The sequence below is a fragment of the Pollachius pollachius genome (assembly GCF_949987615.1).
Source record: "Pollachius pollachius genome assembly, chromosome: 4".
NCBI lineage: Eukaryota > Metazoa > Chordata > Actinopteri > Gadiformes > Gadidae > Pollachius > Pollachius pollachius.
In genome coordinates, this window is record NC_136937.1 from 30,162,751 (window position 1) to 30,184,633 (window position 21,883).

The following is a 21,883-nucleotide window of genomic DNA, read 5'->3' on the forward strand; positions in this document are numbered from 1 at the left end:
TCAGAGGTGATTGTGGTCAAACACGCTTAGGATATTTCTTTTCTTTCTCAAACCCAAAGCCAGATAACGAGGCCGCAACACCCAGACATAGCAGGTAGTCAACCACCTCGCATCATTTAACATCACGTATCATCAGCAGCAGTCATCAGAGCAGCTTCCACAAGCTTAAAGAGCGGACCTCCTCGACCGGAGAGCAGCAAGGCGCCGACAGCGACCCACAGACGACGCGTCCGCACACACCGTCTGTCCGCAAACGGCGCTACGATACAACTTAACGTATCGAAACAAAAGTGGTATTTGGTTCCCCCCCTCTCCTTCCTTCATTTCGCCGCGGGGTTTAAAGCGTGGATTCTTCCAGGGAGCCGCGACCAGGGACCTCGAAGACACTGACGAGAAGACGCCTGGCCGCGCCGTTCAATATATTAACGTCTATTTACAGTAGGTACATGGGCCCCCACGGAGCCTGAAACACACATCACGGTCGTCTGCAAGAGCAACGAGCTCAGACCCGATACTCAAAGGGTCCCGCAGACGGAGAAAGATGCGGGTAGAAGAGGGGGGTATATGGGGAGAGATGTCCCTTACTAAAACTAAGGTACACAGGACATGGTGCCACCCATCTCTGACTCTCCACGACGGAGACCGGAGAACGAACGTCTCCTGAGTCCTGAAATGCGAACCAGACACCTGCTAATCACGGACAAGGGGGGGGGGAGGGGCTAGACAGTCACGCACAAGACGGGAATCTCGTTCTAGTTTTTTTAACGAACGGCACGACGCATGTTTTTACGATTAGAAACTCCCTGATGGGAAAAGCGCCGTCATCCAGAGTCCTGGGCCCACCCAGAGAACGGAGGAGTTGTTTTAACCGGTTTAACCTCCAGGGTGGGCGGTGCTTGCGTGTGTAATCGGCAACACGGCGTTACCAATCAGTGTAGTTCTCGACTTATGCGGAAGAGAAAAAACGAATTGATTTAAAGTAATGAAGATTTTGTTGCAGAATCAAGCAAAAGGTCAAAACAACAAAAAATGAACCTTTAACCGAAACCAGTTTAAAACAATGAATCAACACAATACTAGCTCTCTGAGCTAATATCGGAAGTGTATCGTGCATCGCCGATTTTTTTCAGACGGTTCGATTGAAAAAGAACAAATCAACCCAAAAAAATCAACAACACACTCGTGGCAAAAAAATCCCACACTTTTTTTTTTTCTTTCCCACGCGCAGATACTTGCACGACAAGTATCATTATCCTCCCGAAAAAAGAAAACAAAACCGAATACAAAAATAACTCTTCGGCGCTAGAGCTCCGTACCGAAACCCCCAGTTGTCGGAACGACCCTCCCTTTTCCCCCCCCGCCCCCCCCCGGGGCGATGACCCAAAAGAGGGAGACCCGTCGCCGCGGCGACGAGACGTACACGTCCTTCAGTAGCCCGTCTGGGCCTTCTCGGCCAAGATGGCGGCCGCCAGCTGCTGGGGGTCGCTGACGTGGGCGTGGCGGCCCATGGCGCGCCGCACCAGCTCCGGCGGGAAAATGTTGCACAGGTTGAAGTAGGCCTTCTCCCGGGCGTCGTCGTGGCGACCGCCGCGCGCCGGCGAGTCCGGGCCGCCGTGGCCGGGGGCGTAGGCGGAGGGCGCGGGCGAGGAGGGCGGGGGCGGGGGATAGAGGGGCGGGGCCAAGCCGGAGAGGCGGGGGGAGTGGGAGGGCGAGGGCAGGGCGTTCAGGTAGTGGGTGGGCGAGGAGGAGTGCAGGCCCGGGTGGGAGTGGTGGTGGTGCTGGTGGTGGTGGTGGTGCTGGGCGTAGCCGTCCTGACCCCAGGGCGGGGGGGCGCCGTGCCACGACGGCTGCCGCGTGTCCGGGAGGCTCTGATAGGCCGACGGCTCGTAGCGGAGGGCGGGGGCGTGCCTGTAGTACGACTCCCAGCCCGACGGGGGCTTCTGCCGGGGCGGGGGGTGGTGGGGGTGGGCGGCGGCCGAGAGGTGCTCGTAGAGCCGCGAGTCCGAGGCGCTCTCGGCGCGCGTGGGCGCTAGGCAACGGCCCAGCGGCGAGCCCGGGGCGTGGGGGCTACTCTGGGGGAGGGTGTGGTAGTCGCCGGGGCAGCTGGAGCGGGCCGTCAGCGGCTGGTGCTGCAGGTGGGGCGGCAGGGGGTACAGCGGCCGCTTGGGGGGCGGGGCCAGGCCGTCTGGCGGCGTTGGGGGCGGGGCCTGCTGCTCGTGGCCGCAGCTCGGCCCGCGGCCCAGGTGGTAGCCGTGGGCGCCGTGGTGGGCGTACTCGTGCCCCCCGTGGTGCGGGGCGTACAGCCGGTGCCCGCCGCCGTAGAGCAGCGCCGCCTCCTCCGGGGGCGGGGCCTCGGGGGCGAAGGGGGCGGGGCAGGCGCGCTCGCCGTACGCCGAGTCGCAGCTGCTGCCGCAGCTCACGCCGCTCTCGCTGCCGCACTCGGAGCCCGCCGAGCCCAGCCGCAGCTCCTGGTCGCCGGGGGTAACGGCAGTCGGGGCTGCGGCGGGACGCCAGCGCCAGGCCGGCGTAGGAGCGCGTCACCGAGTAGTAGCTGAGGTCCGGCGACTCGCAGTGGGGGTACAGCTCGGGGCAGGGGCCCAGGCCGTGAGGGGTGGGGGCCCGGGACGCCGGCTCCTGCGGCGGGCCCCCGGGGGCCGGCGACACGGCGAGGGCCCGGCCGACCCCGCCCTTCCCGGCCTCCACGCGGCCCTTGGCGAGCAGCAGCCTTTCCTCGGCGTCGCTGTAGGAGAAGGCGCGCACGCTGGGGTCCGACTGCCTCTTGGGGGCCCCCTTCTTGGCCTCCAGGACCCCCGCCGGCACGCTGTGGCTCTTGACCAGGCCGGGGTCCCCGGGCTGGCCCCCCCGGGAGGGCGGGGCGCAGGTCTTGGCGCTGGCCCGGAGTTCGTCGGCCACGGCGCGCTGGGGCTGGGCGCTGCGCTCCGGGTGGTAGTACTTACACTTGTGGCCGTACGTGCACTTCTTACCTGTAGGGGGGGGGGGGGGGGAGACGGGTGAGGTGGGGGGAGACAAGGGGGGAGACAGGGGGTTAGACACCGCAGCTGGAAGACACCTGAGGCCGTCGAAGAAATGTAAAACAACTGACGTTTCGATTTTTGGGAAAGCCAACTCTCAGCAGCTATTTATTTTATATAATTATATTAGATTTATATTTTATTATACTCTAGTATTATTTATATTGTTATCTCGAATAAAGCAACCAATAGAAAACACTTCAAAATGGACTGGATGGACTTTTTTTGTATTCCTTTCTAATAATTATTTGTATCAATACACATACAAATAGCTGTATACATACAAAGCCACTATGGGAATTGGATTAAAAGCGTGAGTGTGTGTGGAGGATGGCTGGTTGAAGCAGCCTCACCTGGCCCAGTCTGATTGGACTCTGGGGCTGGGTGAGGCCCCACATTGAGCCATCGGTGTGCGCTGTGTAAAGTCACCGAGGTGGAGCGCGACAATGTCCAATTGACACACACCGCCCACGTGACTTTAACTGGGCTCCCCCAGACAAGAGCTGTGTTCGAAATCGTTTCCTATTCACTCACTCACTATATAGTGTTCATGATATAGTGCACTATATAGGGAACGAACAAACGAGAATTCGGACACTACGCTGAGCATTTCTAAACGTCACTTGCGTCGGTAAATGCGCCGGGTATTTGTGTGACGCAGACAGATGCGCCCACATCATGTAAACAAACCGGGCACCCACAAGGAAAGCTGGAGCTTGTATTGATGTCGAATGTTACATTTCCTTGATCTAGGTTATTTTTTTATTAATTTTGAATGTTACATTTTCTATGTTACATCCCAAATAAATTGTTGACATTTCTAAACGAAAGCCGGAGACTCCCATCATTAAATGTATTCATTCCCGCGGTTATTCAGCTTCTTCTTCTCCTCCGGAAAAACACGACCGCATTGCATTGTGGTATACGGGAGTAACATGTAGGGAACATCGTATGTACACTCAAATTTTGGGCATTTTAAGTGCACTATATAGTGCATGAAACTAACCACTGAGAGTTCGAACACCACTACAAAATGGCGAGCACCCTATATAGTGCATTATATATCCGTGATATATAATGCACGATTCTGTGCCCACTGATTAATCACTAGACCACAGGTGTGCAGCCTCACCCAGCTCCAGAGTCTAATAGGTCTGACTTGGCCAGGTGAGGCTGCTTCAACCAGCAGTCATCTACACACACTCCCACTTGGACGTCCAAACTGTCACTCATATTTCTACGAATGGCAAATGTGTTGGATTGATACAAAAAATTAACAACAAAAAAAGAAAAGAAAGTCTCAATAAATACTGGACATTGAAATACATAAATGAACATGAAAAAAAACTAACATGCAGAAAAATGTACAAAAACAGGTGAAAACTTGACATAACATATAAAATAAGTAAAACTAACCGTAGGGGCAGGGCTGTTTCTTCTGCTCGGGCATGATGGGTCTCATCCTCAGGAAGTTGTCCAGGCTTGGCCCGTGGCGACCCAAAGGGTCGTCTGGAGGCATGAACCTATCAGACGCAGGGGGAGGAGTCATGGGATTAGAGGGTTGGACCAATGAGGAGCAGGGCACAGATCGACTTTAAAGCAGACGAACTACCAATGGGTGACAGTTTGGTCGGAAAATACATTCCCAATTTTGTCATGTTAAGTAAAAAAAACAACACTGATATTTGTTCCGATAAATAAATAACAATGGACTGAAGACGTACGTAGGAGCAAGGGTGCTCCGAGACTTTATTAAAGGTGACATATTATACCACCAGGTGGGAGTGTGATTAGCCATTACAAGCATCACAAGTGGGCGTGTCCACCTAAATGTACCCAGGATAGATCAGTCTACCAGCATACCCATTAGCTTGTAGCAAACGTCACTCATCTATCCAGCACACATCTAGGTGGACACGCCCACTTGTGATGTCAGAAGGGGCAGATTTTCAAAACGGCTTGTAACGGTCTAATCACACTCACACCTGGTGGAAATATATGACAGCTTTAAAAAAAAAATGCAGAAATACATATTTTTGCGTGTGCTACTACGGACCAAGGAGAGAAAGCCGACCGAAAACGCGTCGGTTACTAACAAACTCCCGTTGCCGCGACAACACAACGCTTGCGTCCTTACTTGTCGTTGACGAAGGAGTACATCAGCAGCCGCTCGTCTATGAACTTCTTCCACTCGGGCTTCTCGTTGGCCAGGTCGCGGTAGTTGTCGTTGGAGACGATGACGCCGTCCGACTCGTACGCCAGCTTGACGATGAAGCGGTCGTCGTAGCAGACCACGCGTCGGCCTTGCACGCGGCGCGACGGCGTGAACACCAGGATCTTCTCCTTCTCCAGCCGCCGCAGGATGTCCTGGTCTGGGGTGGTGAGAGGGGGGGGGGGGGGGGAGGATGAGCTGGGAGTGCTATTGCGCAACAAATTCCGCTGAATGTGCTGATTGTAACTCGCTTTGGACGCTCAATGCACTAAATGTGAATGTAAATGTGAATGGGACGTGGGTGTAATACCACGTGTGACCACAGGAGCGCTAATACAAAATACAAAAAGTTGTATGTTGTGGTCGTCAAGCGCTACAACTGAGATAAAAACACTAGTTCAGTATACATAACATGACAAATTATCACACTGTAAACCTTATGTGTTCATATATCATTAAACACAGATTATTTTGTTCAACGACTTTCTCTCAATTCTGTTGTAAGCAGCTGTATGTAGGCTGAACACCAAGATCATATCCTGGGGTCTAAGTAACAAAAGCATGGAACAGTGACATACAACAACACTTTTGGGGTTGGTTAGCTAGCTCTCACTCTCTCTCTCTCTCTCTCTCTCTCTCTCTCTCTCTCTCTCTCTCTCTCTCTCTCTCTCTCTCTCTCTCTCTCTCTCTCTCTCTCTCTCTCTCTCTCTCTCTCTCTCTCTCTCTCTCTCTCTCTCTCCCACCTGTGATGGGGGCGTCGGGGCGAGACTGCTCCTTCCTCCATGCCGGTACGAACACTGTGACGTCGTGGTGGCCGCGCTCCAGGAACCAATCCACCGCCAGCTGGATGCCGTGGCAGGAGAACACTTCCTTGTTGCCGTGGCTACAGGGGGTCACCGTGGAGAGAGGCAGTTGGGTGTCAGGTGACGCACTAGTGGATCCGTCTCAGTTAGGGCCCAGACGCTAATGCTAACTCGCTAATGTCACTTTTCACTGAAGCTAAATGCTAAACGGTTGGTCATTGAAGCTCTTAAAAGCTCAACTAATTGGATAAAATTAATCCAGTAAAACGTTGTTGTTGTTTGTTATTACTACAATGCTTTCCTCTTACGCGTCGTGACATTTAACTGAAAATCTCCCCAAAATGTATTAGAAAAACAAAAAAAAAATCAAAAAGGTTATGACTCAATGATTTATTCGCAATTATTACTATACAAGTATACAGAACCATAAAAAAAAAGGGTTGAAAAAACAAACTACGCTTCGGTTGAAAGCTTGAACACAGTTTGCTGGTCGGATTCGGCGGGAAAACCGTAAACCACGGAACCGGTTCCGGCCGCCTCACCTCATGGCCACGTTGCTCCCGTCCACCACCACGGGCCGCAGGTTGTCGTGGTCCCCCAGGCTCTCCGACAGCCCGGGGGACTCGGCCCTCTGGCCCTCCAGCGAGTCAGAGCAAGCGTAGGACGAGGACGAAGAGGAGAGCGAGGAGCAGGCGGAGGCGGCGGACGCCGGCCCGGGGCCCGGCTCCCCCTCCGACCGGCTCCCCAGTTTGACCAGCTCGCCCAGTATGTCGTTGATGAGGGTGTCGGGGCCCAGCTTGGACAGCACTAGCCGCACCGTCTCCTCGGGGTAGCCCAGCTTCAGGGAGAAGTCAAGCTTGGCCTGGTACTCCTTCGCCCGCCCCGTCCCACCGGCGGGGGCCTCGCCCGGCTCCGGCTCCGCCCGCGGGGTCTCGGTGCAGGGTGGGGGCTGCGGCAGGGGGATGGCGGCGGCGGCGGCGGCGGCGTCCGCGACGGGGTCAGGGGTATCGTGCTCGGAAGGTTCCGGGGGCGGTTCTGGGGGCCCCTCGGTTCCCAGGTCCACGCACTGCGCCCGGCAGAGGGGCTGGTGGGCGGTCTTGGCGTGGGGCGACGCCCCCTCCGCGCCCTCGCCGGGTCCCTCCGCAGCGCAGACGGCCCCGGGGTCGGCCGTTTCCGCGGCGATAGCGGCGGCGCCGGCGACGCCCGGCTCCGTGTCCGAGCCCTCCGGCTCCGAGGGGGGTCCGGGGGGGGCGGCCCAGCTCTGCCCCGGCTCCTCCATGGCGGGGAGTCCTGTCTCGGCGCAGCCAGTCTGGCGGTCGGCCCCTACTATGTGGAGGTACTCCAAATCCAGCCCCAGGTCGTGGATGAGGCCTGCTTGGTTGCCTGCAGCATGGTCCTTCAGGCCCATGGGTCTGTCGCACACATCAAGCGCTCGGGCCCCCCCCCCCCCCCAGACTGTGGGCCAGTCACAGGGCTCGACTCATCCGGCCCTGGGGGACAGAGAGAGACAGGCGTTATTAATAAGGACGACGCATGCTCGGGCGACTGCAGCGCATAAGCAAACAATAACACAACATCCACGCGATCCTCGCAACATGGGTTCAGAGCCCGGTCATGTCAGTCAAATCAAACCCACGGAGTTGTTGCGGACCACTGATTTGGTAGTTGACTAGCGGGGCTACGTATGCAACCGCGAAGTTAAAGGCTACAGCTGACCTAGCTTACGTTTTGAGCCTAATAAACAGTGAAAACTTGTTCTACTTTAGAAAAGATTGCCACACTTCAATGGTGTACAAAACAAGAGTATATAATTCTAAGGGTTGGACACCAGTTACTGAAAAAAGGGGGTGACTCTATTTTTCCCAAAAGGTGTTTGCTCAGGTATGCTGCCGTCACTGCACTACCAGGGCTGACAAACGTATTCACAGGACCGTGTTGTGGAGGCTATCGCTGGTCCTATACTGGCATCTGGGGTCCTCTAAAACCCCACATGCTCAGTAGAGAGACCGCTGTTTCCTACACCTTTGTTAGGAAACGCCTAACCTGATATTATGCACACTGGGTCGAGGCACTTAAGTACATCGATATTTGTGTACAAATCTTTTCGATTTCTTTTATAGAGGAAGTTGGCCCACATTTTAGCAGAGGAACCTCTGCCTGAGAGTCTTGGAAAAATGTTGATCAAAGCAGACTTGACCGTCGTAAAAGTTGCCCATATGGGTTCCATGTGAGACGTCTCTAACCACACTAAGCACTACAATGTGCCACGATGCAGACGTTTCCTCAGACGTTTCCATCACAGGCAGATTTTATGTGGTATAAATCCGTGGATCGAAGCAAATAGACAGCATTGTCGGAAATTTCGCAAAAAACTTTCTCAGACCTTAAGACGGGGTCGCGGGCCAAAGGAGGTTGGAAGCCGACGAGATAAGTTAAAAAGACTTGATGCGTTAAGAAACAGCGAAAGATGTCCAGAGTGGTGTCATATGACACTCTACTCCTACTCTTGTGTGTCCCTTCAGAAGGCCAAGGCCTGGACCAGCTGCCCAGATAACTGAATCTTAGTAGAGAGAAGCGGGGAGGGGGGATGGGGGGAGGATAAGAGACAAAGGCAACCCCTCTTCTGTCTGCGTCTCCCTCCCCCCCACTCCCTCTTAATAATGGATGTCCAGAGACCAACGCCCCCCCCACCTCTCCTTTCAAAGCAGGACTCAGCACTAAACATCACAGCAGCCTCACCAGCGGGGGTAATAGGGCACACACACACACGTTGGGCCCATTGTACCAAACTACCCCCCTTCCCCCCCCCCCCCCCACACACACACTCCAATATTCTACCTGCCATTTTGGGCTCCATATGGTTTATTCCCACTGGGGTCCGGGACGAGTCGGTTATGGGGGGAGGGGGGGAAGTGGTGCATCAGCGGGAGGGGGGAGGGGGAGGGTATAGCCGGGGATAATCCGTCTGGGCTGGGGGTTGTTAACTTGATTCCACTATTCACTTTGGGTGAGGACATCCTGGGAGTGGCCGAGGTGAGGAAAAGCTAAAAGGGGATCCTCCCGGCGTGAGCTACTTTTCCCGGGGTGCGGAAGAACGACGGTCATAAGATGGGTTGACAGGAACTATGGCTGGAGTTTAAATCAAGAGGTTGAAATAAATGTATTTCAGGGCAGGAATGATTGGATGTTAGGATTCGTTTTTTTTAACCAGCTGGCTTCTCCCCTTGCGGGCCTTTTCATGATAAGGCATATTTTTTATTATACGACTCAAATGAAACATTTACATTTACCTAAAGGGCATTCAGCAGACGCTTTTATCCAAAGCGACTTACAATAAGTACATTTGCAGAAGAAGGTGAAACAATGTATTGCAGCCAGTACAGTAAGCATGTTCATATAACCAAGTGCAAGGCACTAACAATCACTAGGTTAACCCATTCTCCGTAAACAACAAAGAGAGTTAGGATAAGATGCTACACAACTAAGTAGCATCAAAGATTATTGTTGATTTCTTTGCATTCCTTTTATTGCATGCCTCTAGTTCCACACAATCAATAAGCGCTTAACTTTTAACTCGGAACAAAGCTACATTTTCTTCTTTTTAAATAGGCCGTGGAAAAAATAAATAGAAATATCTAAGCTAAATCATCTAATTGTCCCTTGTTTGAATCAGTCCGTCCATCCGTGTATTGCCAGTACATTTTTTGGCCGTTGGAGACCTGTGACGGACGACTGGCGGCAGTTGGCCAAGCGTCAGGGCGATCGCTCAGACGCACGCATATCTCCATCGGGATCAGTTCAATGAGCACGGCGGCTCGGCTCAGCGCGCGCGCCGCTACACGGTAGGGACGAGCCGGAACCGTTGGCGATGGGGGCGTGAGTGGGGGCGCCGCGGGGCCGGGTTCAGCGGGTTTGCATTTTATGAAACGGGGGCTGCCTAGCAACGCAGCCCGGTTAGCGTTGCTAAGCTACAGCTGTTGTGAAGAGCCGCTACCCCACCCCATTCAAATGCCAAGACAGGAGGGGGCGGGGGGGGGGGGGGGGGGGGGGTGTTCTCCGGCGCATGCACAACACACACACACACACACAATAATAACACTACACACACACGCGCTGATACATCTGCCCACACGCATGCAACGTGCGTAACATTAGCACAAACTCGTTAGCGTACAAGGACAGGAAAAAATTGGTTTCTTTCTCCCTCTCACAGACGCACACACACAGACACACAATGAGTCATGGACCCTTTGTGTTCGGCCCTCAATTTGTGCAACACAACCGTCATCGTCGACGCACAACGCCACCATAACCATCTTCAAGGCCAGCTTCTATCTATTGATATATTAACGTTTCATTGAAAGCGACAGCCAATACGGAGACAAGGTTGTTAATGACCAGGTACGGGTTAGACAGTGAATACCGAGACAGGTCAATAAGGAGCAGGTAGGGGTTAGACAGTGACTACAGAGAAAGATCATTAAGGAGCAGGTAGGGGTTAGACAGTGAATACAGAGACAGGTCATTAAGGAGCAGGGAGGGGTTAGACAGTGAATACAGAGACAGGTCATTAAGGAGCAGATAGGGGTTAGACAGCGAATACAGAGACAGGTCATTAAGGAACAGGTAGGGGTTGGACAGTACAGGGACATGTCATTAAGGAGCAGGTAGGGTTTACAAATTGCAGAGACAGGTGTTTAAGGATCAGGTAGGGGTTAGACAGTACAGAGACAGGTCCTTTAGGAGCAGGTTGGGGTTAAACAGACAGAGACGGCTCATTAAAGGTGCTGTAGGTAAGGTTTGAGAGTTGTAAAGAAGGGAGAGATGAAAAGAGAAGATAACACGATTTTGAAACTAAAGTTGAGCAGTCCATTACTGCACTTTAAAAACGTAACAACTAGCTCACTTTATATAAGTGAGCTAAGTGATGATTTAGCCATCTTTTACACGATTTATTCCGACATCTTAATGTTTAATCCTTCATAGCAAGAGGTGATAGGAAGTCTACAAAGCCCACTTCTGCTGTTATTATGGTCCAATGTTAAATATGTGAGCATCAATCAGCAACCACTGGGAAAGGGCCCTTACCAAAGGGCCCTTGACAGGGTATATATTCCTAACACTTTCACCACCACCACAACCAAAAGGAAATGTGTGTATGCATGAGTCTCCTGAAGAATCTATCATTACATAACAATATATAATAAATGAATCGTGATTTAGTTTCTACAAAAATGCAAACAATGCACGAAAATGCCAATAGTTTACGAAAATGCTCATATATCCCGAAAAATCTGTAACCGAACTTCAGCCCATAATTTGTACAGACTACAACATAGTTGAGATTGATGCAACATCGTTAATAGCTCCTCAATACCATGTCGCTAAGAGACAATAAGGCAATAGACAATAATGCCATCTCTCAGCCAATCAGAACGGCAATGTCTCATTTGGTTTGCGTGTGCGTTTGTGTGTGTGTGTGTGTAGGGGGCTGAGGGGGGAGGGGCTCCCCATGTAACAGATGTCTGCTGAGCCGCGCATGCAACTGGTGCAACCTTTGACCCCCCCCGCCAGCGCATCCCGCCACTACTGTCACCAATGGCGAGCGTGAAATGGTTGGCAGGCACGAACACAACACACACAATGTGGGGACACAAAACACACACACAATCTCTTACTAGTTCTAGTTTTGTAGTTTATCAAGTTACACACATAGTGCAATCTGCCTGTTTAGCATCACGTTAGCATACAGTGCCTGCAGTAAACTGTTTCAAATCATGAGCCGGGATTAGATTGGCGATTGGCCGCACACATCTGTGAAATATTTTCATAATTACTGACCGAAACGTGCCAAAAGCTCAAATTGACATTACGCACAACAGCGGCAGTTGAGGAGAAGGACATGCTAGAAGCTCAAAACGTTGTTTTCCTTCTTTGTTTGGCAGTGAGTGTGGCTCTCTCAGGGCCATATGGGGCCACAGATGTGGAGATAAGACTGAACCGAAGCACAAGAGTCCTCAACAGAATCCTCACAAGAGTCCTCACAAGAGAGTCGTCACAACAGAGTCGTCACAACAGAGTCCTCAAATTAATCCTCAAATTAATCCTCAAATGAGTCCTTAAATAAATCCTCAAATGAGTCCTCAAATGAGTCCTTAAATGAGTCCTCAAATGAGTCCTCAAATGAGTCCTCAGAACAGAGTCCTCACAAGAGTCCTCAGAACAGAGTCCTCACAACAGAGTTCACACAACAGAGTCTTCACATTAGAGTCCTCACAACAGAGTCCTCAAATGAGTCCTCAAATTAGTCCTTAAATTAATCCTCAAATGAGTCCTTAAATGAGTCCTCAGAACAAAGTCCTCACAAGAGTCATCAACAGTCCTCACAACATTGACCCAAAAACAGAGTCCTCACAACAGAGTCCTCACAATAGAGTCCTCAAATTACTCCTCACAATAGAGTCCTCACAACAGAGTCCTTCAAAAAGAGTCCTCACAACAGAGTCCTAACAAGGAAGTCCGAACAACAGTGTCCTCACGAGAGTCCTTATAACAAGAGTCCTCAAAACAGAGTCCTTAAAAAAGAGTCCTCACAACAGAGTCCTCACAAGAGAGTCCTCACAACAGAGTCCTCACAACAAAGTCCTCACAAGTCATCACAACAGAGTCCTCACAACAGAGTCCTCACAACAGAGTCCTCACAATTGATTCCTCGAAGGAGTCCTCACATTAGAGTCCTCACAACAGAGTCCTCACAACAGAGTCCTCAAAAGAGTCCTCACAATAGAGTCCTAATAATAGAGTCCTCACAACAAAGTCCTCAACAAAGTGCTCACAATAGAGTCCTCACAACAGAGTCCTCCACACAGTCCGCACAACAGAGTCCTCAAATGACTCCTCACATCAGAGTCCTCCCTCAAGGCCTAGTTATGGCTCCACGTTGACGCAACGCAAGGGGGTTCACGGACCCATTACGTCCTCGCGGACCCTCCTTGCGTCTCTGACGTGCGCCTCCCAAAAATGTTAACCTTGCGTCGAGGCGACGCAGCAGCAAGGGCTGTGATTGGTCCGCTGACTCAAACCCGACGCAGAGCCAAAAAAGGTTCACGACTGCGTCGAAGTGCCTGTGGGTCCTTGCCTTGCGTCGACGTGGAACCATAACTGAGCCTTAAGAACCGTTGCGGGTACCGCATTCTAGTTCCCCAGCCACAACGTTAGATGTCCAAGGCACCTAGGTGGTGAGATGAGGCTTTATTGACACCAGGACGGGGTGACAGAGCAGGGGGGGTGCCTGGAGGTGGGGCAGATAAATGGGCCTGAACACAGCATATAAATACACATGGTGTGAGGAGTTTCCAGTCGTTAAGATGACACCACACTGTCATGCTCCGGGTAGGACGTCAGTGTGACTTCAACACCTCCACACTTGACACCCACTCTCGCTCTCTCCAAACTCACCAGCTCTCTCCACACTCACCCACTCTCTCTCCGCCCCCCTCTCTCTCTCGCCCCGTTGAAAAGATAACCTCTGCAAGGTTAGTGTGTCTGTGTGTGTGTGTGCGTGCGCGTCGACAGGTTGTACCGCCTCAGAACCGGGAACGGGTTCCACAGACACACGGCACCAAATAACACAAAACATTTACTGTAACTATACTTATCTGAGAAGTATGGTCGATTCATTTCAGGAATGAGGTTATACTAGCATCTCAGCCCACAGATGTAAATGTGGCGTTTGACATACGGGTTAGCCCACACTTTACAGAAAACATGAATCACTACACGTACTGCCAATTTCACCGGCAGTGATGCCCTTCCCAAAGCATTCAGGAAACAAATTGAATAAAAAGCTTATTTAGGATCAGAAGGAACCTTTCTTTAACTGTACCCGGCACCATGGAAATAAATTACCGATTTAATCAAACGAGGACAATCTCTCAACGCTGTTCCCATTTTAAGCTCAATGCCAACAAGGAAAGGGAATCCCAAAACACTTACCCTTCCCAGAAGTGCACTGCCAGCGAGACCCGGCTAGGAACACGGCACACACTCCCTCCTCATCCCAGCATGTTTTACACGCGTTCGACTCCGGGATTCAGTGTTTGGTAAGAGCAAAAGAGGACCACACTCCACTCAGTGGCCCTGACCTCTGAACTCTTCTGTGTGGAGCAGACGGGGCAAACTCTCCTTGAGGAAGATCTGAACACCAAACAAGTGCAGGGCCGGCAGCTTCTCCAGGATGCTGCTCCTCGGAAGTGTGTGTGTGTGTGTGCGTCGAGGAGAAAGTGTGTGTGTTTTTTCCTCTCCCTCTACCTCTTGTCCCCGCCTCTGCCAGGGGGGGCGGGGCTTACAGAGAGTGGCAGAACAGATGGGCCGTCAATGACAGCCATTTCCACGGCGAGAGGGGCCACGGCTCGGCCAATGGCGGCGCAGCGAGCCCACAATGGGACCCACAACACACACAGAGGGGGTGGGTCGGTCGCTGGGCGGGCAGTTGCCGCTGCAAGCGCCCCAGTCTCCCCAAGGCACACGTATTCAACCCCCCACACACACACAAACCGCAGCCCCCCCCCAAACCCCCATCCCTATCCTGTCCCTGTGTGGCCAATACATCAACATGCAAGAGTGTGTGTGTGTGTGTGTGTGTGTGTGTGTGTTAGGGAGGGACGTGAGGAGAGTGGGGGGGGGGTTAGAGGATGAACAATAGACCCACACAATAGGAGGCGGGGGCCGGGCAGCTGCAGGCTGGGGGCCCGGGTTCTCTAAGGGCCCCGGGGGCCAGGAATGGATAACACCTGGCTATGCAGCGCTGCTGCACTCAGTCTACTGCCTTTGTCCGGGGGCCCGAGGCTCCTGGCAGGGCTGGACGGGAGGAGGGTGGCAGGGGGGGTGGCTGGGGTTCGTAAGGAGGAAGAAGAAGGGCCACAACCCGCGCGGAGGCCCTTGCAGGGGCCTTCAAAAGAGGAGGAAAGAGGAGAGGGTGATTAGGGGGCTGACTGAAAGGGAGAAGGAATGTGTGTGTGTGTGTGTGTGTGTGTGTGTGTGTGTGTGTGACAGAGAGGGAGAGAGTTTTACGTCCTTATAAGTATAGGGAGGGCTGCGCTCTTATTGTTGTGGCACACTTTGGGGCCAGATGACTTGGATGTTCTAAAGGGCGGGCTTCGCTTGACCACGCGCCGGCTGCTATGACATGCTTTTCCTCAACGGGAGAGGGGCGAGAGACAATTAAAGGCCTGCGGTGAACGGTGAGAGGGACCGGCAGTTTGATCGTGCCGGCTCGTGGCTGCAACGCGAGCCGAATCAATCGATCACATCAATCAATCAATCCATCAATCAATCAGTCCATGTTTTTGCTTCCATGTCACTCGTTCCCTTAACAAGTTTCTTTAGATAAAGCGTGGACTATACATGAATTAACGTAATTGTAAAATAGGGGGAAAATGCTAAGCTAGCATTTAGCTAATTCAAATTTTCCCTAATTCTCCACTCCTACCAGCAGAATCGACTCCACTATGGATCCAGCCTCCATATCCAAACATGTTTAGTATGGGCGCATGGCTGGATAGAGACGGTTGCAAAAACTGTTTTGGCTGAACCCAAAATAAAAGTCAGTTAACAGCCATGTTGATATCTGGTGTGTGTTGAAAGAGAAATTAAAAAAGCCAAGACAAAAAGGAAAATATATATTAAAATAATTGAAGTCAACCCATTTAAACCAACTTTAATTATTCATATCTTAGAGTTTATTTATATTTTATAACTAAGATAGTTATATGGTTGTAAAGCCATTTAGCTTAATTGTGTAGTAACAACAATGTCTAGACTTTTAGGACTGTTGCGTCTATTGGAAACACTAGAGGCAACAAAAACGCAGCCCTTGATAGAGAATTCTTCAGTGGCCAGCCTCTTGCAAAACGCCATGTTTTCACCCCTGTGTTCACCATGGGTGGAAAAACTACACCCTGAGGCGTAGGTGATCCACACTTATGAAAATTTCTGGTAACTGATGAAGAGGATTAAGATAATATTCTGGCTACTACACTCAAGGAAATTATAAGACAGGTGTTTCGGACGCGGGCGGAGAGCAAGCGAGCGAGAGACATCTGACCCCTCAGTGCCAGAGACGTAACCCGAGATAAGATCCAGTATGCTTGGGCAAACAAAGAGCAGATAGACTGCGAGGGGCCATCTGCCACTGTAAACAGGTGGGCACTTAAGACAACTGCTTAACCGGGACCTCCAGACCCCACCAACAGCTACTGTAGAGCGAAACACACACCCAGCACGAGCTAGTGAGTGAACCGAACGGGGCACAGCTTGGATGTGCGTTGCCGTTTTCATGGGATACTTAACATGAAGCAGTTGTGGACAAATTAAAACATTTGACTAAACGTCACAGAATGACACACTGCCACTTGAAACGAGACGGTTGTCGTATCCTAATTATAGATTAGGATGCGTAGCTTGCCTTGTAGCCTTGTAGACTCAGACGCAACACGACGGTAATAATTAATGAACAATAATAATATTAGAAAATATATTTATTTTCTTTATTTATTATTATAAAAAATAATACTGATAGAAAAAGTTTCCATTCTGTTGTACAATTGCTTGTTGCATTTCTGAAATTTCTCACGAATCAACCAATAATCAAAACAAATACGTCCATCTTCCGTATATGAACGTGGGGCCCCAATAGGAATATGTTTAGTTCGTATTGGGCACCTATCGTGATTGCGTTTGTTATTTTCAATGTATGGCTCCTGATGATACTGTCGTATGTGTGTCTGTCATTTACTTTTATGCGCTTGATGGCTCTCATAGGCGTTCAAAAGAAAATGGTATGTACCACGCCGATAACACATTCTGAAACACAAAGCGAGGAGAAAGGAAAATAATAAAGTTTCCCCATTTAAGTTCCAAACTGTCTTTTACTTGATCTGCTAAAGAGATAGAGAGAAAACTATGCTAGAACTAGCGGGAACGCCTTTAAGAGCAGCAGCATCTAATTGCATTTCCAGTTTAATTGACATAACCATCTATTTTCATAACGTTGCCTCATGACTACTTTGTATTTTTCACTTAAACCATAAAACAAGCAATAAAGTGAAAAATAGCCCTCCATGCACAAAAAAAATTTTTGAAAAAAAAAGTGTTTTAAACAATAACAAAAAAAATAATTATTCAGACCAAAAACAAACAACGCCGATGGGCTTTGAGATACAGCTGCCTGTTGCATCCTTGTGACCTTGCCCTGCGTAGAACTGACAGGGTTTTGCATTGAAAACCCTGTTACACGGAGCGATAACCCTGCCTGTTGCTGAGGCCTGGTCGTTGTAAACAACTCAGACGTGCTGCATGTTGCACAGCAGATTTACATTTTTGTTTTGAGATTTGATAATCAACTTTTTCCATCCCACGATTCCAATATTGCTCTCCTTCCTTTGCCACCACCAATTATTTGCATTTAAACCGCTATGACTTTGCAAACGTGGCTTCCCAATGTCAGCAAAGCTCCTTTGAATTGAATTGGCACTGGATTTTGCTGAAATGCAGGGGCGTGCACGTTAGGGGCGCGCACTCGCGCTCCCCCACCTGATCACCGGCGCCAATCACCGCAGTCACGACCTCCGTCTAACCCCGCTAAAGACCGCACGACGGCGTTCCCGGGGCCCGCATACCGTTCGCCGCGACGGCCGCTCGTTACTCACGGTGTAGGGGCCATCCGTGGAGGTCTAGAACAAAGTGTCTCGGCGGAAAGGCTCCGTGACACACCGTCGACGCGAAAACATCCGGCGAGATGGCAGCGTGACCTAAACTGAGACTTGCGTCAAGGCACCGAAATGTAGGGATGTGGTTCCCGTCGAGCCCTTTCAAAGTAATAGCATTATAGCGGGCGGGCACGGTGGTAGGGCTAACGATGGGTACAAATAACGCTCTTTTGCTAATTGTTTTATATTTTACACTAGAGAAACGTCGTGTTATATTTATCAGGGAATATGAGATTTTAAAAACTTTGAGGTTCACCACCAGTTGAATTGAAATGTCGGTATACTGGATTAGAACTCGAGTACCTTTTCAAATACAGGCTTTTTACAATATATTGTTCGCTGTTGGGCTGTTTTGGGTTAGTTAAACGATGAAAATGACCGAATAGCCGTTCTTTGCTTTGGATTCATGACGACTAAATCCGATGCCGTAACCGTTAGTCAGAGACATTTGTTGTGAAAGAGCAGTACGCTGTGTGATGAATGGCACAAAAAACATAAGCACTGCGCAGATGCGACATCTTGTGGCCACTACATTGTACTACCAATGAGGTCATGTTTGTACTTAACAAGAATATATATGAAATAGCTAGCCTATAGAGGCCTAACCGTCGGCTGCTAAAGCAAAGGGTCTATTGCACATATTTAATAATGCAATATAAGGGGTAACATCAGGTGTAGCATATTGAATTATTATGATAGGTAGGCATTGCCCATAGTCATCATAGTGTATACCCTGTGAAGTAGGTATTAAACCTTCATGTGTACAATCTGATCAGACCCCAGGGGGACTGTTGCTGAGATTAAAATTCAACGGTTATCATACGCTTAAATACTTCAATCAACATAAATTTCATACAAATAACTTTATTTTATCGTTAGGAATGTCTTTCCCATGGTACGAGTTACAGTGCATTAAGACATGAGACACAACACATACAAGACAAAGTGCATGTTAAAAGCAGTGTGGAGTGTCACTAATCTGGTCTCAAAGGTCGGTCAAAGTCCACTAGTGGTTAAAAAAAACGTAATGACTAATGTAACTAGGAGTAGTGAAGAGGCAGGGAAAAAGCGTGATATGACGTGCTTGGTTTTAGTTATCCTGCACAGATAAATAAGTAAATAACAAGGCTACTTATTTGATGCCTGAAATGAATTTGAGTCAATGTATTTGACTCAACAACAGAACAGGTGACCCACATTTCCCTTTAAGAGAGAAAAGACATGTGTAGGAGTATTACCAACACCGGCTTAACACCTGGTGGCACGATATTTTTTGTAAGTCACCATTGAACACAAAAGACGATGCCCGGTAGATTACTTAAGATTTTATTCAATGGAAAAAAAAAAAGACCTTCAGGAAAATACAGGTACTCCCATAGCACACAAGAGATAGAGGACATAAATTAGAGAGAGGTAAGAAAGACATTTGAGGGAGACAAATGATGTCAGCGGGCAACTGGCTGGTGCACAGCTTTTCAAACCATCGCGGGAATGCCATCGCCTGACCCCGGGACGAGAACGTGGATTGTGTGGTTTGAAACCTTAGCAAGAGGTCTACGATTATTCCTGTACACGAACCTCAAAACCATAATACAAAAGAGAATAATACAAAGTACAAAAAGTGAAGGGGGAAGGAAGGGGGTGTTAACTGCCCTATAAGGTAATCCATAAATACACCGATGCACATTGGTTTTAACAAAACAATTGTTCCTGTAAACATTTCCAACGTAAGGTGTCTGCATCGTAAAAACCACTGCAGTCGCATATCCGAAGGGGGGTTATAGAATAATTAGTAAAAAAAAATTGCATAAACAAAAATTAGCTAAATCCCCAAGTTAAATATTTGTTGCCGTGTTGCTCCCCCTCCCAAGTGGTTTGTTTCCGAGACTATATATTTTTTTATCTTGGTATCCTTTCTGCAGATGGCCAGAAGATGGCAGCAGATCCTACACTTTCCAGCGAAGGGAAGGCACCGCCTCGACTGGAAACGGAACGGAAACCAAAATCACCAAAACATAGAAAATTAAAAAAAACATGAGGCCCCCATAACAAGAGGTGAGTCTGTGGGTGAGACGTCTATAAAAAGGTATCAGGTTCGGGCTTTTTTAAATTTTACTTCTACAGGCCCCACACACACACACACACACACACACACACACACACACACACACACACACACACACGACCCTTCATCTAAAGACAGTAAACTGTTGCCGTCTGGTTGGGGGGGGTGGGGGTGGGGTACATTGACCGCAAAGATAAAATACAATTCTGGGATGTAGGACACCATTCGTGGTGAGTTCCTGGACCTCAAACCAAATGTTAAAAACATACGTCTGCACATAGTGAACCCAGGACGTTTCAACAGCTTCGGGGGGGGGGGGGGGGGGGGGTAAAACACCACTACACTGCAACGAGGTCCGATATTAAATCATATTGCTGGTTCAAGCTAAAGTGTTAATACAGTCTTGCAGCGCTCCTACTACAACGTTTACATCCCCCCACCCCCCCCCCCCCTGTGAGTGAGTTTGAGGGATTCCCTTCAAATGATGGACTAATCCGCCGGCAAAAAAACAAAGTTCGGAACGAAACTCACAAAATGATGCTTTCGCTTAAGCTACGCGATCTCAAAAAGACGTTGAGCGTCGGCAGAGTATTTTATACATACGACGGGGCCGCTGGCCCGTCCATCCGCAATCATGGGGTTTATCGAGAGGTCCGCGTTACAGCACATTCAACTGGTATGATTGTTTCTACCTATAGACCAGTATTGAAAAAAATAACAGCCATCCCGATGATTTGGTGATCCCAATTCACAGTTTATGCTAGCCCTGATAATGACTGATGTTTCCCGTTCGTTCCGGGGTTTCGTAGGGTGGGTGGGTCGGGTGGTCGTCAACGCGTAAAGGACCACTGACGTACCGACAGGTTCAGCTCAAATTGCTTTTGCTCACACGAGTACGACAGTGTACCATCGAACAGGGGTTACTACTGTCGGGGCGACGCCTGCGCAAGGTGTATGCCTATGTACAAGTCACTTCCCCCATACCCTGTAATTTTAGGGGACACTTATAAAGTTCTTGAAAAGACACACAAACAATGGCACAGAATGTCGCCCCCTGGTGGATCTCCCCTTAACGGAGAACAGGGTAAAAAATATAAGTACGCAGATACAAGGCCCTGGGGATTTATGTCAAGCTAGGATCACACAGGAATACAATTTGGTTGGCGAGTGGTATCAAACGGCCGACACTAGACCTGTCCGGGATCAGGGCGGCCTTTAAAACAAAACGGTATTAGTACGGAACTGACTTCTTAGCGTCCACACACTCGCACACTTTCCATTCACACACATCTGCCTTTTTCTCACTTTTACAGACTCTAGCTCTGGCCCCGCCCTCCTCCAAACGCACACACACACACACAAAAGACTAAGCATTACTATGACACGTATATGTTTACCATCCATGCTACACCACCTCAAAGATGGCCGCCGAAAGAGACAAGGGGAAGCGGAAGGGCTGGAGGGGGGAGGAGGGGCCTGTTCCATGCTGTAGTGTACGATGACACCCCAGTTCCCCCTTCCCGCAAACACACATAGACTCTTCCGTCTGCCAGTTGGAAATCCTTTCCTCTCCAACCACCGCCTCCTCCCCCCCCTCCTCCTCTAACGAAACAGAAATGTCCAATACAGTTCAGTCTATACATCAGCACAGGGTCGTTTGTCGTCTCCGGGAAGTATCGTCAAAATCTGTCGGCCGCTTTTCGTATTTTTGCGTGCGTGCGTACGTTCGTGCATGTGTTTTTAAGTGTGTGGTTTTGTCGTGCCCACCCCTGCCTGGTCGGCAGGTTTGGTTTCCTTTTTTTTCCGTTTTTTTTCTTCGGGGGGGGGGGGGGGGATGCGGTCGTTATGACTACCAGCTCATCAGAGAGGTGCGTCCCAGGGTCATGAAGTACACCTGGCTGGCGCCGCCGGAGCGCACAGAGGCGAAGAACACCTGGGGGACGGGGAGGGAAGAAGGACAGGGATGTAAATCGTCGTTGGCTTTCTCCAGGGAACTCATTTCC

At 50.1% G+C, this 21,883-nt stretch overlaps 2 protein-coding genes across 17 annotated transcripts in view; both read right to left on the bottom strand.

Moving 5' to 3' along the window:
- Window positions 1-1,427: 1,427 nt before the first annotated feature.
- Window positions 1,428-17,824, bottom strand: LOC307074959 (putative ribonuclease ZC3H12C; the record flags this gene model as incomplete). Its single annotated transcript, XM_079735404.1, is given in 7 exon segments — window positions 1,428-2,480; window positions 2,482-2,984; window positions 4,449-4,555; window positions 5,170-5,404; window positions 5,988-6,127; window positions 6,590-7,537; window positions 17,756-17,824. Coding segments are annotated over 6 exon segments (2,904 nt in total). The 5' UTR covers window positions 7,456-7,537; window positions 17,756-17,824.
- A 1,299-nt stretch (window positions 17,825-19,123) lies between these two features.
- The window catches only part of LOC307074957 (mitogen-activated protein kinase kinase kinase kinase 4-like), a 49,853-nt gene continuing 47,093 nt past the window's right edge, over window positions 19,124-21,883 (bottom strand). For all 16 annotated transcript variants that reach the window (XM_079735394.1, XM_079735388.1, XM_079735401.1 and 13 more), the window contains one exon: window positions 19,124-21,813. In XM_079735394.1, the coding sequence (XP_079591520.1) occupies window positions 21,730-21,813 (84 nt within the window). In that variant the 3' untranslated portion in view covers window positions 19,124-21,729. The remainder of the gene's footprint in view (window positions 21,814-21,883) is intronic.